Below are 17,814 nucleotides of genomic sequence, written 5' to 3'. Positions count from 1 at the left end.
TAGGAAACACATAAAAGCCAAATGAGGAAAGTAACTATCACTTCTGAGCTCTGCTCAGATACCCACTAGAATCATTTTTGTATCTTTCAGTCTTCTTTTCCTTTGGCTTATTACATGGAGGTACATGTATAGAAATATACATAAAAACATTGTAATTTGTTGCTGGCTTTTCATTTAACAAGGTATCAGAACCATTTTTCCATGTCTTTAAATATTTTCTATGTAACCATTTCAATGGCTGTATATCTCATTGGGAGATATATCATAATTTAATGAACAATATCCTTTCTGTTCTTGTGCAGTTTCAAAGACCTGTTCATCTGTGTGACCCTCTCTTCCCCATCTGAATCAACAGGGATGCTGAATGGTATCTCCCTGGCATTAAGGGATGGTGTCTGTTAAGCAAAACTGCATAGGACCAGGTCATAAAGAAGCGCTTAAGTGAATACTATCGACAACATCTTTTCTTTTTCCAGGACAGCAGGGCTTTTCAATTTGATCGATACCCTGTGGCCTCCAGTGATGCCCCTGAAAGCACCTGGTCATGGCCAAGCCTGTGAAGAGGTAAGCCAGCATCTAAAGAGCTTTCCCTGGTCACTGCCTGCTCTATGCCAGTTGCTGAGCCAGGCCCTACCCCTAGTCCACATCCCTGAAAAGGATAGGTCTAGTGACTGTGAGTCAGGAGGACAGAGATTCAGACTTGCTCACCTCACTCCATAGTCCAAACTCTGGCTGCTTTCTCTACTTGTGCCATACTCCCCATTCTTGAGGTTAATTTACGGCTATGTTTTTAAACCACAGCCATTACATACCATTGCAACAATTAGGGTCTTAGCCTCACCTAATTAAGACACAGGATGTTTTCCCCATCACCTCCCAATCACTATTAGAACCAAGCCTCAATTACCAGATAGAGCACAAACTCATAACCTAATAAATAAAGTCCATGGATATTCTTTCAACCACCAGGTGAGCCAGGGATTTCCATTTTCCTGCAGCATCAAATTGTCGATGGTAGTTGCTCACATGTAGCAAAACTGATCAAAATTTGTCCCTTCTCCATCCTGAGTTTTATCCGGCAGACTGAGCAGCAGCTACTTTGGGCCCCAGCTCCCAAGGCTAAAAACAGGGGGCCATCTTGTTTATGTGGTAGCTGACTTCCTAGCAGACTGCTGGAACTATGACTTTGTATAGTGCTAGGCCAAGAAAATAGTTGCCAAAAATGCCAAATTCTAGATTATTTAAGATGAAAAAGTTTCTAAATATTTTCTGGGGGTACCTGGATGACTCAGTGGGTTAAGCCTCTGCCTTCGGCTCAGGTCATGATCTCAGGGTCCTGGGATGGAGCCCTCATCTCTGCTCAGCAGGGAGCCTGCTTTCCCCACTTGTGACTTCTTTCTCTGTCAAATAAATAAATAAAATATTTAAAAAAAAAAAGAATACTCTGAAGAATGAAATTTTTAAATGAAGTCTTGAATCCATAGTAAATTCAAGAAGTTAATTCATAAAGTTCTAATGCTTGGTCATAGATATAAACAACATAATCTATTTCTTATACAACCTTTCAGATAAAAAGAATGCATCTGTGAATAAATGTCTATATATTAAAGAGTAGATTTTAATAGTATATTTAAATCTTTTACTAGCATATTTATGTTCTATCATTGCCTTAAATTTAAACAGGTAAAAAGTCACATGCCTCCTCCTAGCTTCTGTTACATCCTTACTGCTCATCCAAATGTGGGGCAAATTGATATAATTGAAGAAGACCCCATTTCTAAACTTTACCAGCCTCCAGTTCCCCGCTTCTTAAAAGAAATTCTCCAGGTAACATCTGTGTTTCTAACAGGGTCTTTAGTTATTCTTACTGTATTTTTATGCTTTTTGTGATGTTCTAATCATTTTTAATGCCTTTCCAGACTAGTGATCTTAGTACCCGTTGCAGTTTCTATGCCAGAGTGATTTATCAGAGACCACAGGTAATCAATCCCTCTTCCTTTCTCTCTCTGATAAGGTGTTATAAAATTTATTAAAGGATAACCTCTCATAGAAATTAATGGAGTGCTAAAATAGAAAAGCATTTTAAAAATCCATTTATGTGTGATCCATGCTGAGGCAATTAATCCATTCCTTGTGCAGGTGCAGCCTGCCAGCCACTGTGGTAAGTACTATGTATGAAAAACTTAGGCATAGCTCATGTGAAAGGTTCTCAACCCAACACTGTGAGTTCTTTTCTGGCACACAGATTACAGAAAGGAAAGAAAGGAGGTGGAAGAAGGAGTCTTGGGGTTAAGCTTAGCCCCTGTTAGAACTGTCCAACAGCTCTGAGCCATCAATAGGGAAAGGAAGCCCTGTAACCCCGGGGAGGGCTCAGCAGTGCTGGGGAGCTGCAGCCTAGAGGAGCTGCCTGTTGGCTGCCTTCCCACTCAACAGATCAGCAAGAAGTAGACAAGAGAAAGGGATGTTTTTGGCAAGCTGAACATATGGTGTAAGTTCTGCCAGAAAGAAACCTCTGGTTAACCTTAACTCCATGCAAATCTCACCTGTAGTATACAAAACATCCCATTGTTCAATCCTCATTTTCCTTTTCTCTGTTCACCTTTTAGTGAATTTGTACCTCTCCTAAGGAATAAGAGTGATTAACGTTAGTTAGTCACAGTGCTTCCTGTGAGCCATCCCAGAATTTGGGTCAGGGACAGGCCCACAGTGATGATGAGGTCCAGGCACCTGATGTGTCTCTTACCTTCCAACCCTGAAGTGAAGTGAAGGCTGACTGCAAACTCCCCCACCCACCATCTGCAGAACGCTCAGTTTGTTAAGACATGCTTGGCATCTGCCATATTCCTGTTATTCTAACACACATTCCAGGTTGTAGGGCTGTAATCAGGCTCTGCAGCTGCCATTTACTCTGCAGATAACTGTCCTCAGAGGCAATATACCCCATGTTCCTGTCCACAGAGCCTCAGTTGCTCAAAGCCCCAGCTGATAGCAGACATGGAAAATAAAAAACAGGTGTCAGATATACCATTTCTAGTCTCGACAATAGCCCCAGTGGATGGGCACCCTAGGACAGAGAAAAAAAAACTGCAGATCATCTGCCTCACTGGTTGAAGGAACCCTGCATTGGGACTGGTTGAAAACACTGATAACCTCCTGCCCCAAGTTCTCTGCCAAGAAATATGCTTCCATTAGCCTAGGTGCAGCCTGCCAGCAAGTATGGGTTTCAGTGGGTGTATGTACTAAAGAATTGGTGGTACTTAGGATGTGTAGGTGCTTGGAACACAATGGAACAGATTCCTCAATGCACTAAAATCTTCTACCTTCTGTATTTTGTTTGTGGAACAGAGAATCACCAGAAACCAACTTCCTCAGGGAGAAATTGAAATAAGCTAAGTCCCAGGGGCACTGTGTGTTCAAGTATACATTCTACAGTGACAACATTGACTTTAAGAATGGCACAGTGAGTCACTGCAAGACCTTGAATTATCAAAGAAGATTCAGTGTAACAGAATTCATTGTTTTTTGCACCACACCCAGTGCTCCATGCAATCTGTGCCCCCCATAATACCCACCACCTGGCTCCCCCAACCTCCCACCCCCTGGCCCTTCAAAACCCTCAGGTTGTTTTTCAGAGTCCATTGTCTTTCATGGTTCACCTTCCCTTCCAATTTCCCTCAAATCCCTTCTCCTCTCCATCTCCCTATGTCCTCCATGTTATTTGTTATGCTCCACAAATAAGTGAAACCATATGATAATTGATTCTCTCTGCTTGACTTATTTCACTCAGCATCATCTCTTCCAGTCCTGTCCATGTTGCTACAAAAGTTGGGTATTTGTCCTTTCTGATGGAGGCATAATACTCCATGGTGTATATGGACCACATCTTCCTTATCCATTCGTCTGTTGAAGGGCATCTTGGTTCTTTCCACAGTTTGGTGACCATGGCCATTGCTGCTATAAACATTGGGGTACAGAGGGCCCTTCTTTTCAATACATCTGTATCTTTGCGGTAAATACCCAGTAGTGCAATTGCAGGGTCATAGGGAAGCTGTATTTTTAATTTCTTGAGGAATCTCCACACTGTTCTCCAAAGTGGCTATGCCAACTTGCATTCCCACCAACAGATTAAGAGGGTTCCCCTTTCTCCACATCTCTCCAACACACGTTGTTTCCTGTCTTGCTAATTTTGTCCATTCTAACTGATGTAAGGTGTTATCTCAATGTGGTTTTAATTTGAATCTCCCTGATGGCTAGTGATGATGAACATTTTTTCATGTGTCTGATAGCCATTTGTATGTCTTCATTGGAGAAGTGTCTATTCATATCTTCTGTCCATTTTTTGATATGATTATCTGTTTTGTGTGTGTTGAGTTTGAGAAGTTCTTTATAGGTCCTGGATATCAACCTTTTGTCTGTACTGTCATTGGCGAATATCTTCTCCCATTCCATGGGTTGCCTCTTTGTTTCTTGACTGTTTCCTTTGCTGTGCAGAAGCTTTTGATTTTGATGAAGTCCCAAAAGTTCATTTTCACTTTTGTTTCCTTTGCCTTTGGAGACATATCTTGAAAGAAGTTGCTGTGGCTGATATCAAAGAGGTTACTGCCTATATTCTCCGCTAGGATTCTGATGGATTCCTGTCTCACCAAGACAGCATGGTACTGGCATAAAAACAGACACATAGACCAGTGGAACAGAGTAGAGAGCCCAGATATGGACCTTCAACTCTATGGTCAAATAATATTTGACAAAGCAGGAAAAAATATACAGTGGAAAAAAGACAGTCTCTTCAACAAATGGTGCTGGGAAAATTGGACAGCTATATGTAGAAGAATGAAACTCGACCATTCTCTTTTTAAAATTTTTAATTAATCTCTACACCCAGCCTGGGGCTCAAACTTACAATCCCAAGATCGAGAGTTACCTGCTCTACTAACTAGGCCAGCCAGGCACCCCCTTAACTTTTATTTTGAATAAAATTATTCTAAATTTGTAGATTCATAGTAATTATAGATTCATAATAGACTTCAAAGAAATATATAGTGTACACCCTCTCCTGTACTAACACCCCTTACCCCCAATAGCCACCATACAACACCCAATACAACACCCAAACCAAGAAACTGACATCAGTACTAATCTGGTTTCACCATTATAATTACGTTATTTCATGATCATTACACAAATGAAACTGTGCAATATATATCAGTGTTGTTTCCTAGGCCAGCTGCACAAAGTACCAAAAACCAGATTGCTTGAAACAGCAAAAATTTATCATTTCACACTTGTGGGGGCTAGAGGTCTGAAATCAAGGTGTCAAAGGGCCATGCTATGTCAGCTCTGGGGAATATCCTTCCTTGCCTCTTCCAGCTTCTAGTGCCTGCCAACAATCCTTGGCCTTCCTTGGCTTTATATACATATCACCCTAGGCACATGACCATCTTCACCCTATGTGTCTTCTTGTTGTCTTCCCTCTGCACCTGTTAGTGTCCAGATTTCCTTTTTTATAAGGACTTTAGTCAGATTTGAAGAGAGACTGTTGTCATGATTTCATCTTGACTTGATTAAATTTGAAAAGACCTTATTTCTAAATTAGGTTACATTCTGAAGTACTAGAAGTAGGACTTCAATTGATCTTTTTGGAGGGACACAATTTGACCTATAACAGCTACTTTGTTGGTGGTGGTAGTGGTGATGGTGGTGGTGGTGGTTGTCATCGTCATCGAGATTCATCCAGGGAACTAATGATGTTGGAAATCCTTTCAGATGTTTATTTCCCATCTGAATAATTTCTTTGGTAAAAGGTCTATATGTGTCCTTTGCCCATTTTCCGTTTGTATTATTTCTTTTTTATTGCTGAATTTGGAAGTTCTTTATATATTTTGTATACAAAGCCTTTGTCAGATATATGATTTGCAAATATTTCTCAGGGTCTATAATTTGTCTTTTTATCCTTCCAACAGTGGTTTTTCCAGAGCCGAGTTTTTCATTTTTATGCAGTCAAATTTATTAACTTTCCCTTATAGATCATGCTTTTGTCATAAAGTCTAAGCCAAGCCATTTTGCCTAGTTTTAGGTCCCAAAGTTTATCTTTTATGTTCTTTTCTAGAAGGTTTATAATTTTACATTTGAGTCCATGGTGTATTTTGAGTTGATTTCTTTAATAAAGTATTAGTTTAGGTCAGGGTTCCCTTTTTTTGCCTAAAGATGTCCAGTTGTTCCAGCATTATTTGTTGATAAGCTGTCCTTCCTCTGTTGAATTGCTTTTGCAGCTTTGTCGAAATTAATTGGGCATTTTTGTGTGGAACAGATCTATTTTTAATAAAATTTTAGCAATTAGATTGTAGCACTGCTTTGAATTAATTGGTTATTTGTGTATTTTTACGGATGACACCCCAATGGTAAAGATAATTTATAGTTAATTTCAAAGGAAATTAGACCATTTTGGCTCATCAGGAGATTGAAAAAGAGATAGTAAGCCAAATCCAGGGGATTTACAAAAAGTATCTAAAATATTTGAAGACTGTCAGAAAAACTCCCAGCTGCAGATAATCTTGTAGAAATCTTTTCCCTAAGATATCTGCCATTTTTTCAAATTTGATTTTGCTAGTTGTTCCCCAAAATCATTTATAACTCCACAGTCCAACACAGTATCATGTACTGTACTTAGTTGTCGTGTCTCTTTCTTCTTCAAATGGAATATTTCTGCATCCTTGCATATCTTTATGACCTTGACAGTTTTTAAGAATAGATATCAGTACTTAATAGAATTTCTCTCCATTTAGATTGACCTGATGTTATCTCATGAATAGATTCAAGGTACGCATCATTTTCAGGAATACCACATAAAAATACTACCTTCGTATCAGGAGGTACACAGTTGATTTGCCCCAGTGCTATGATATGTTATCAGTTGATTAAGATGGTGTTTTCTAAGATGCTCAACATCACTAATCATTAAGGAAATACAAATCAAAACTATAATGAAATACCTGTCAGAATGGCTAAAATTAACAACATAGGAAACAACAGGTGTTGGCAAGGATGCAGAGAAAGGAGAACCCTCTTGCACTGTTGATGGGAATGCAAACAGGTGCTGCCACTCTGGAAAACAGTACTGGAGTTCCCTCAGAAAGTTGAAAATAGAAGTACTCCATGATTCAACAAATAAACTACTAGGTATTTATCCAAAGGATACAAAAATACAGATTTAAGGGGCATATTCACCCTAATATTTATAGCAGCTATCATAAATAGCCAAATTATGGAAAGGGCCCAAGTGTCCATCAACTGATGAAAAGATAAAGAAGATGTGGTCTACTTATAGACTGGAATATTACTCAGCCATCAAAAAGTATGCTATCTTGCCATTCCAACAATGTATATGGAAGAGCTAGAGGGTATTGTGCTAAGTGGAATAAGTCAGTCAGAGATGAAAAATACCATATGATTTAACTCATGTGGAATTTAAGAAACCAAACAAACAAAAGGGAAAAAAAATAAAGAGAGAAGCAAACTAGAAAACAGACTTTTTTTTTTTTTTTAATTAAAGCACGGGGACAGGACCCATGGGCAGGAAGAGCTGCTTAGAAAACAGATTCTTAACTATAAAAAAGAACTGAGAGTTACTGGAGAGGAGGTGGGTGGGGATGGGCTAAATGGGTGATGGGTATCAAGGAGGGCACTTATGATGAACACTGGGTGCTGTATGTAAGTGAAGAATCACTAAATTCTCCACCTGAAGCTAGTGTTACACAATATGTTAACTAACTGGAATTTAAATAAAAACTTGAAGGGAAAAAAAGGTGTTTTCTAGATTTCTCCACTCTAAAGTTAACTAATAAGTATCTTATACTTATAAATAAATTAATAACTCTGTAACAAGTATTTTATAGGAAGATACATTGAGTGATCTTGCCTGAATGTCAAGAATGTCAAATCGTACCTTTTACAATGAGTAGTTGGCATTCAGCTATACTTATGAGCTTATTTCCTGATTTATTTATGTATCACCATTTATATCAGTATGGACTAGTGGATTCAGTTTTGTTCAATGGATTAGAATCTCACCGTTGTTTAGTTTGTTGTTTGGGTTTGCCAGATTCAAGCTGGTTCGTGAGGTCTTTGGTTGTGTTCCTATCATTCTTTAAGTGTGTCCTTACTTTCTGACACAGTGAGATGTTTCAGACTCATCTGTGCTTTCTCTATTCTGGAAACAGCCATCTCTCGAAGGAGGCATGGTTGATTTTAATGGAGAATGACTTTTAAAAGCAAAGGTCTGGGTACTAGATGGGCTTACTGCTATTGAGAGGTTATTGTCTCTTGGGCCTCCCAATGGACAGTGCAAAGAAGTATATATGTGTAAACTCATGCACATATGCCCATAAATCCATACCTATTTCTTTCCATCTATTCATCTATATCTGAAATCGTGAGTTTATACCCGTATCTCCAATTGTAGATCATTACCACAGAACTGACGTTAGGTTTCTCTGTTTCCATATTTATAACTCTCTTATCCAACAGTGAGAAAACCTGGTTCTCATTTTCCTCAATATAATTTAATCTAATTTCCAATCTGTGATCAACCTCCTAACCATGTGAGCTACCCCCTACACCCCAAGCCACAGTTCCTCACCATCCAAGTCACTTTCCTTGCCCAGTCCTGTCAGTCAACCAAATGGAATCCTCAGCCTGATTATGCCATCCACAACAGTAGCACTAACTGAGTTTTGGGCCAGCCAGGTTCTCATGGTCCAGCCCTGCTGACCATAAGGGTCTTCCCAGGCAAAGCATAGTTCCCATTTGGATATACTGAATCCTAAACCTTGAGCAAGGGGAAAGGGAAAAATGCCATTATAATTAACTTGAGAAGGCACTACAACTTTTGTAGATATAAGAAAATTATAATAATAAAAAAAAAGACTAAAAGAGAAAGATCATTACTGGAGTTAAGATGGCAGGGTAGTAGGGGAGACACTGAGCTTTCCTTGTCCTTGGAACACAACATCCAACTATTTTGAATAGTTGAATTACTCTGAATATAAATGGACTAAATGCTCCAATCAAAATACAAAGAATATCAGAATGGGGGTACCTGGGTGGCTCAGTGGGTTAAGCATCTGCCTTCAGCTCAGGTCATGATCTCTGGGTCTGGGATCAATCCCCATGTTAGGCTTCTTGCTCAGCAGGAAGTCAGCTTCTCTCTCTCTCTCCCCCTATGCTCCTCCCTACACTTGTGGGTTTTTTTTTTTTTCTCTCTCTCTCTCATTAATAAATGAATAAAATCTTTAAAAAGAAAGAAAGAAACTCATTGATAATACTACAATAATAGTAGGGGACTTAACACCCCACTCAGACCTATGGACACATCATCAAAGCAGAAGATCAAAAACAAAACAAGAGATTTAAATGACACACTGGGCCAGTTGGAGTTCACAGATTTACTCGGAGAATTTCATCTTAAAGCAGCAGAATCTTCTCAAGTACTCATGGAACATTCTCCAGAATAGATCACAACCTGGGTCACAAATCAGGTCTCTGCAGGTACAAAAAGATTGAGATCATACCATGCACATTTTCAGACCACAATGCTATAAAACTTGAAGTCAACCACAGGAAAAAATTTGGAAGGCCCACAAATATATGGAGGCTAAAGAACATTCTACTAAAGAATGACTGTGTCAACCAGGAAATATAAGGAGAACTTAAATATACATGGAAACAAATGAGAATGAAAACACAACACTTCAAAACCTTCGGGATGCAGCAAAGTTGGTCCTAAGAGGGAAGTATATAACAATACACGCCTTCCTCAGGAAACAAAAATCTCAAATATACAACCTAAACTTACACCTAAAGGAGCTGGGGAAAGTAGAGCAAATAAAAGCTAAATCCAGAATATAGATTAGAGCCGAAATCAATGATATAGAAATTTAAAAAAAAAAAAGAAAGAAACAGTAGAACAGATCAACAAAAGTAGGAGCTAGTTCCTTGAAAGAATAAGATCAATAAACCCCTAGCCAGACTTACCAAAACGAAAAAAGACCCAAATCAATAAAGCCATGAAAGAGGAGAGATCACAACCAACACCAAAGAAATACAAACAATTATAAGAACATACTATGAGCAACTCTATGCCAATAAATTCAACAATCTGAAAGAAATGGATGCATTCCTAGAGACATATAAACTACCCCAACTGAAATAGAAAGAAATAGAAAACCTGAGCAGACCCGTAACCAGCAAAGAAATGGAATCCGTAATCAAAAATTACCCAACAAACAAGAGTCCAGAGCCAGATGGTTTCCCAGAGGTATTCTACCAAACACTTAAAAAAGAATTAAACCGGGACACCTGGGTGGCTCAGTTGGTTAAGCAGCTGCCTTCAGCTCAGGTCATGATCCCAGAGTCCTGGGATCGAGTCCCACATCGGGCTCCTTGCTCAGCGGGGAGCCTGCTTCTCCCTCTGCCTCTGCCTGCCATTCTGTCTGCCTGTGCTCACTCTCTCCCCCTCTCTCTCTGATAAATAAATAAAAATCTTTAAAAAAAAAAAAGAATTAAACCTATTCTTCTGAAACTGTTCTAAAAAATAGAAATGGAAGGGAAGCTTCCAAACTCATTCTATGAGGCCAGCATTACCTTGATCCCAAAACCAAAGACCCCACTAAAAGGAGAATTACAGACCAATATCCCTGATGAACATGGACACAAAAATTCTCACTAAGATAGTAGCCAATAGGATCCTATAGTACATTAAAAGGATTATTCACCATGGTCAAGTGGGATTTATTCCTGGACTACAGAGGTGGTTCAACATCTTAAAATCAATCAGTGTGATGCACCACATTAATAAAAGAAAAGACAAGAACCATATGATTCTCTCAATTGATTAAAAAAAATGACAAAGTGCAGCATCCTTTCTTGATTAAAACTTCCCACAGAGAGTTTTTCCCTTAAGGTCAGGAACATGACAGAGATGTTCACTCTCAGTATGGTTGTTCTACATAGTACAGGAAGTCGTAGCCTCAGCAATTAGACAACAAAAGGAAAGAAAACGCATCCAAAGCAGCAAAGAAGTCGTCAAACCAAAGCTGGAGGCATCACAATTCTGGATTTCAAGCTGTATTACAAAGCTGTAATCAAGCTGGTATCATCAAGATAATGTGGTACTGGTATAAAAATAGACACATAAATCAATGGAACAGAATAGAGAACCCAGAAATGGAACCTCAACTCTATGGTCAACTAATCTCCAACAAAGCAAGAAAGAATATCCAATGGAAAAAAAGACAGTCCCTTAACAAATGGTATTGGGAAAATTGGACAGTCACATGCAGAAGAATAAAAATGGACAAAAGACCTAAATGTAGGACAGGAATCCATCAAAATCCTTGAGGAGACACAGGCAGCAACCTCTTGACCTCAGCCACAGCAATTCTTTCTAGACATAACTCCAAAGGCTAGGGAAACAAAAGCAAAAATGAACTATTGGGACTTCATCAGGATAAAAAGCTTTTCCATAGCAGGGGAAACAGTTAACAAAACTAAAAGTCAACCTATGAAATGGGAGGAGATATTTGCAAATGTCTTATCAGATAAAGGGCTAGTATCCAAAATCTATAGAGAACTTATCAAACTCCACACCCAAAAAACCCCACATAATCCAGTCAAGAAATGGGCAGAAGATATGAACAGATATCTCTACAAAGAAGACATACAGTGGCCAATAGACACATGAAAAAATGCTTGACATTACTCATCATTAGGGAAATACAAACCAAAACCACAGTGAGGTGAGATACCACCTCACACCGGTCAGAATGGATAAAATTAACAACTCAGGAAACAATAGATGTTGGCGAGGATGCTGAGAGAGGGGAACCCTCTTACACTATTGGAAATGCAAGCTGGTACAGCCCTCTGGAAAACAGTACGTAGGTTCCTTAAAAGTTAAAAACAGAATTATCCTATGACCCAGCGATTACAGTTATCCAGAGGATAAAAGCATGATGATCAGAAGGAGCAATGTTCACAATAGCCAAACTGTAGGAAGAGCAGTGTCCATTGACAGAGGAATTGGATAAAGAAGATGTGGGGTATAATATATGATGGAATATTACATACCCATTAAAAAGAATGAACTCTTGCCATTCACAATGATGTGGATAGAACTAGAGAGTATTATGCTAAGCGAAATAAGTCAGAGAGATAAATATCATATGATTTCACTCATATGTGGAATTTAAAAAACAAAACAGATGAACATAAGGGAAGGAAAATAAAGTAAGATCAAACCATCAGAGACTAACGGTAAGAAATAAACTGAGTATTGTTGGTGGATGGGTGGATAGGGTAACTGGGTGATGGGCATTACGGAGGGCACTTGATTTAATGAGCACTGTGTCTTATATGCAACTGATAAAAAACTAAATTGCACCCCTGAAACTAGTAATACAGTATGTTAACATAAGTATATTTAAATAAAAAGGAAAAAAAATTTTTTTAAAGTAAATTTGTGGGGCGCCTGGGTGGCTCGGTGGGTTAAGCCTCTGCCTTTGGCTCAGGTCATGATCTCAGGGTTCTGGGATCGAGCCCCGCATCGGGCTCTCTGCTCAGCAGGGAGCCTGCTCCCCCCCCCCGCTCTCTGCCTGCCTCTCTGCCTACTTGTGATCTCTCTATGTCAAATAAATAAATAAAATCTTTTAAAAAAAAAAGTAAATTTGTTGGAGATACAACAAATATTTATACCTGCTTTACATCAGAGTGTATACAAAGTCTGAGACAAGTAACAAGTATTCCTGCCTCAGTCAGTTTGGGCTGCTGTGGCAAAATTCCATGCACTGTGTGGCTTAAACTGCAACAGTTTACTTCTCCCAAGTCTGGAGTACTGAAGTCTGAGGTCAAAGTGCCAACAATGGAGGTGAGGGCTCCCTTGGTTTAAAACAGGATATCTCCTTGTATCCTTACCATGTGGAGAGGAGAATGAGGAAATTATTTTGAGGAAATTATTTTGTTCCTCAAAATCCCATCACGAGGGCTCCACCCTTATGACCTTATTACCTGCCTAAGGTCCCACCTACCATTATCACATTGGAGGTTAGGACTTCAGCATATGAATTGGGGGATTTGGTGGGGGGTGGGTGAGATATAAACATTCAGTTCATATTACTGATCCTTAGGAAACTTAGATCTAATAGGAAAGAAGAACATGTATGGACTAAATATCAAACAATGTGGTAATTAACATTCTAGGTATGGGAAAGAGTGATCTGGAGAAAAGAACAGTCCCTGTGAGTAATTCATGGACAAGTACAGTAGTGCCAGGAAAGGCCAGATTGTATCCTAGTAAAGGAACTATTATTTATTTTTTTTAAGGTTTTATTTATTTAATTGCCAGGGAGGTGGCTAGAGAGGGAACACAAGCAGGAGGAGTGGAAAAAGACAAAGCAGGCCTTTTGCTGAGCAGGGAGCTGATGCTGGGCTTGTGGGGATCATTTCCTCAGCTGAAGGCAGACACTTAATGACTGACCCACCCAGGCACCCCTAAAGGAGCCCTCTAAACAGGTACAGGGTTTAGGCTCTCAGAGCACAGGCATGTCAATGGGGGCTAGTGACCAAGATACGCAGAGTCTATTGTATATTTGAAAATATTTGTTGAAATGATAACTAAAATTGTTAGTAATAATCATCTAACATAATTGCTTTATTAAAGCTTTGGATATAAGAATAGCTAGTAAACCTCACACCAGTCAGAATGGCTAAAATCAACAAGTCAGGAAATGACAGATGCTGGCGAGGATGCGGAGAAAGGGTAACCCTCCTACACTGTTGGTGGGAATGCAAGCTGGTGCAACCTCTCTGGAAAACAGCATGGAGGTTCCTCAAAATGTTGAAAATAGAACTGCCCTATGACCCAGCAATTGCACTATTGGGTATTTACCCTAAAGATACAAACGTAGTGATCCAAAGGGGCACGTGTACTCGAATGTTTATAGCAGCAATGTCCACAATAGCCAAACTATGGAAAGAACCTAGATGTCCATCAACAGATGAATGGATCAAGAAGAAGTGGTATATATACACAATGGAATACTATGCAGCCATCAAAAGAAATGAAATCTTGCCATTTGCGACAACATGGATGGAACTAGAGCATATCATGCTTAGCGAAATAAGTCAAGCGGAGAAAGACAACTATCATATGATCTCCCTGATATGAGGAAGTGGTGATGCAACATGGGGGCTTAAGTGGGTACGAGAAGAATAAATGAAAGAAGATGGGATTGGGAGGGAGACAAACCATAAGTGACTCTTAATCTCACAAAACAAACTGAGGGTTGCTGGGGGGAGGGGGTTTGGGAGAAGGGGGTGGTATTATGGACATTGGGGAGGGTATGTGTTTTGGTGAGTGCTGTGAAGTGTGTAAACCTGGTGATTCACAGACCTGTACCCCTGGGGATAAAAATATATGTTTATAAAAAATAAATTATGTTAAAAAAAAAAAACAAATATCATGGAGTACATGGGGAGTTGGAGAGGAGAAGGGAGTTGGGGGGAATTGGAAGGGGAGGTGAACCATGAGAGACTATGGACTCTGAAAAACAATCTGAGGGGAATGAAGTGGTGTGGGGGTGGGAGGTTGGGGTACCAGGTGGTGGGTATTATAGAGGGCACGGATTGCATGGAGCACTGGGTGTGGTGCAAAAATAATGAATACTGTTATGCTGAAAATAAATAAATGTAACTAAAAAAAACAGATAGAAAATGCAAAAAAAAAGTACACTTTCATAGTGAATAATTTTCTCTGATTATCGCATTTCCCCCCATTTTCTCATGTGATGGACTACCACTGTATGGTATAAAAATAGTGTTAGAGGTCAAAATTATTCTGATTATGGAGTGTGGTCACTTTTTATGCAAACCTGAAATGGTGTAAAATATGCATGTTAATAAAGTCTCAATTTATGTAAAAAAAAAAAAAAAAAAAAAAGAATAGCTAGTAAAGATAATAGACTTGACTATGTCTTTGAATTGTAGCTAAACAGTTTGCTTCCTCCACAGCAAAGGGAGATTTGGCTGATGGTGACTGATGCCACCCTCCAGATGCAGGATGAGAATAACTCTGGCCTCCCCAAAACCATACCAGTCTGTGTGGCCCCCTCATGTGTGTTGAGCCAGGAAGTTCTGGAAGCACTCACTGAAGCTGTCTCTCATAGCTTTCTCTTCAGGGACACTGTCCGAGCCCAGGGTATGCTTTCTTCTTCATAGTTTGGCCCAGTGGTGACTGATAGATGCCATAAAATGGCATTGTAGCTTTGCCTTTCTCTGGAACTGCTGGCTCCTTCATGAAGCTAACCTTGGACATGGTATATGGAGTGAAAGAGGCCTATGGTACCAGCCTTCAGCTTTCACTAGCTCCTGTCATGGGCCACCTGGAGAGAATCAGAACCCCTGCAGGGCTGACACTCCCTATGAAAGATGCCATTGGTGGCTCACGGATTGTCTCTTGGTGGCACACTTACAGGTGAAGTCACTTGAAGCCATTGCCTGGAATATCACTTTTTAAAACAAACAAAAAGCTGGAATATTATAAATATACACAGATCAGTTAGCTCTTTTTTTTCCCCAGGGATCAAAGTAGAATCCTGCCCAAACTATATATTTTTATTTTGTTTTGTTGAAGTATAATTTGTGTACCACAGTATTCACTATCCTAAAATGAGTTTGAATCTAGTTTTGTGTGCTTGGCCTGCTTAGCATTTGGCTTTAGCATTTCCCTTCTGTCCAGTGCATATGTCATTGGATACAATGGATGGGCCCCAAAACTGTGCCCTCTGCCTATGGAGGGTTGGCAAAGGACCCTGTCTTCACTGGCAGGATAACTCACTTTTTTCTTCAGTGCTTCAATAATCTGAAGGGTCTCTGTTGGCAGGTCAGATTGTTTGTGTCGAACGAAGTGTCCTCTTGCTTCAAAAGCCCCGTTTGGGTGTGGACTCCGGAGCTCACTCCTGTGAACTGACTGGCCCTGTGAAGCTCAATGATCTGGTTTCTGTTACTCAGGTCAACTCCATTTGCAGCGTTCAAGGTGGGTAGTCAATCCTGGAGGAAATGGTATTTATATATTTTTAAACATCATACTTCATATTAATTTCATTTATTCAACAAGTTTTTATGTCTGATATGTTCCAACCTTTGGATTGGAACAAAATCAGAGGTTCTTGCCTCTTAGACTTCTAATGTGTATAGAAAGACCTCAGCGAGCTGTGCACTCAATCAAGCATCGAACTGCAATGTGCTGAGTGCTCCAGGTGCTGATTGCTGAGACCTCACCCTGTCAGGGAGCTCACTGTAGTCTCCCCAAGGACAGGAGCTTTGTGCTGAGATCTATAGGATAGGAAGTAATCAGTTAGGTAATTGAGCAGGAAGAATATCTGACTGGAAAAGAATAGGACATAAAGGCTGCAGACCTGGCAGAGTTGGGTGGATAGAAGGACTGGAGATTAGACTGAAGGGCCAACCACTGCCCAAGTGGGTGGCCCTGGCAGGAGTGTACTCTGTCATCGACAGAGAAACAGATATTCCAGGTTTTGTCTCTTCAGAGGCCAGGGCCTTGGGTAGTATTCAGTGGGAAGGCAAGCACCAGTCCCAAGCTGTGAAACAAGGGAGGAGGCAAAGTAAATCTGGAAGTGGGTTTATTTGGGAAAAACTGACCCATTGAGTAGTGAATTCAGTACAGAGGGAGCAAGGCATAGATAGAGGGTGAGAATTCTGAGATTCTGGCTTAGGGAACAAGGCAATGGTAGAGCTGTTTACTGGAGTAGGACATGGTGGAAGAGGCCAGCTTTGAGAGAACAATCTTAGCTCTGTCTTGGAGAGTTTAGGTGTTTTTGGTACATCTGAGATGTTTCAGTAGCTGGTTGGATATATGAGTCTGGTGCTGAACACAGCATTAATACTCTTTTTTAGCTTTCACATGTTTTTAGTGATAAAAGTAGTGCATGTCCAATGGAACTAGTGAAAGATTAACAAAGGGAAAGAAAAACAGGTTTCCTGCCATGCTGCACCCTGTTAACACAGGAACACAAGCATTTGCCCCCTTTGGAGGAACCTGTGTGACTTTACAATACTTTGTAAGCCCATTATCCTGTCACGTGCTTTCCTTACTTATCTTAGTACTTTAGGAGGGATGTCCATCCAGGTGGATAGATAAAGATGTAGCTCAGGATAGTAATAGTTGCATAATATTCCCTCCTATGAATAAACTGTCTCTCTGCTGATGGATATCGAAGATGTTCCTCTGTTTTTGCAGTTATAAACAAGGCTGAAATAAACATCTTTCAAATCAATCTCTACTGATGTCTATGCAAAAAGATTTCAGGGTCTCAAGGTTCATATATTTTTTAACCAACTTTTTTGAGATATGACTTAAGTACCTACAATTCAGTCATTTAAAATGTTTTAGAATATTCCCAGAGTTGTGCAGCCATCACCCCAATCTAATTTAAAACATTGTCAGGGCACCTGGCTAGCTCAGTCGGTAGAACATATAACTCTTTTTTTTTTTTTTTAAGATTTTAATTATTTATTTGACAGACAGAGATCACAAGTAGGCAGAGAGGCAGGCAGAGAGGAGGAAGCAGGCTCCCTGCCAAGCAGAGAGCCCAATGCGGGGCTCGATCCCAGGACCCTGGGATCATGACCTGAGCAGAAGGCAGAGGCTTTAACCCACTGAGCCACCCAGGCGCCCCTAGAACATATAACTCTTGATCTCACGTTGTGAGTTTGACAGCACATTGGGTATAGAGATCATTAAAA

General features: G+C 39.9%; 1 protein-coding gene across 12 annotated transcripts in view; it reads left to right on the top strand.

Annotated features, from left to right (window-relative positions):
- The window catches only part of SPIDR (scaffold protein involved in DNA repair), a 589,061-nt gene that overhangs the window by 554,756 nt on the left and 16,491 nt on the right, over positions 1-17,814 (top strand). For 11 of the 12 annotated variants that reach the window (XM_082718857.1, XM_082718850.1, XM_082718858.1 and 8 more), the window contains 5 exons: positions 477-564; positions 1,684-1,827; positions 1,920-1,979; positions 15,061-15,247; positions 15,932-16,084. In XM_082718857.1, coding sequence (XP_082574983.1) covers positions 477-564; positions 1,684-1,827; positions 1,920-1,979; positions 15,061-15,247; positions 15,932-16,084 — 632 coding nt within the window. The remainder of the gene's footprint in view (positions 1-476; positions 565-1,683; positions 1,828-1,919; positions 1,980-15,060; positions 15,248-15,931; positions 16,085-17,814) is intronic. The other variant, XM_082718856.1, reaches the window with a different exon arrangement.

Source organism: Mustela nivalis (assembly GCF_964662115.1).
Source record: "Mustela nivalis genome assembly, chromosome: 2".
NCBI classification, from domain to species: Eukaryota; Metazoa; Chordata; class Mammalia; order Carnivora; family Mustelidae; genus Mustela; species Mustela nivalis.
The sequence above is the reverse complement of the archived record's forward strand: the minus strand, read 5'-3'. Positions and strand labels throughout refer to the sequence as shown.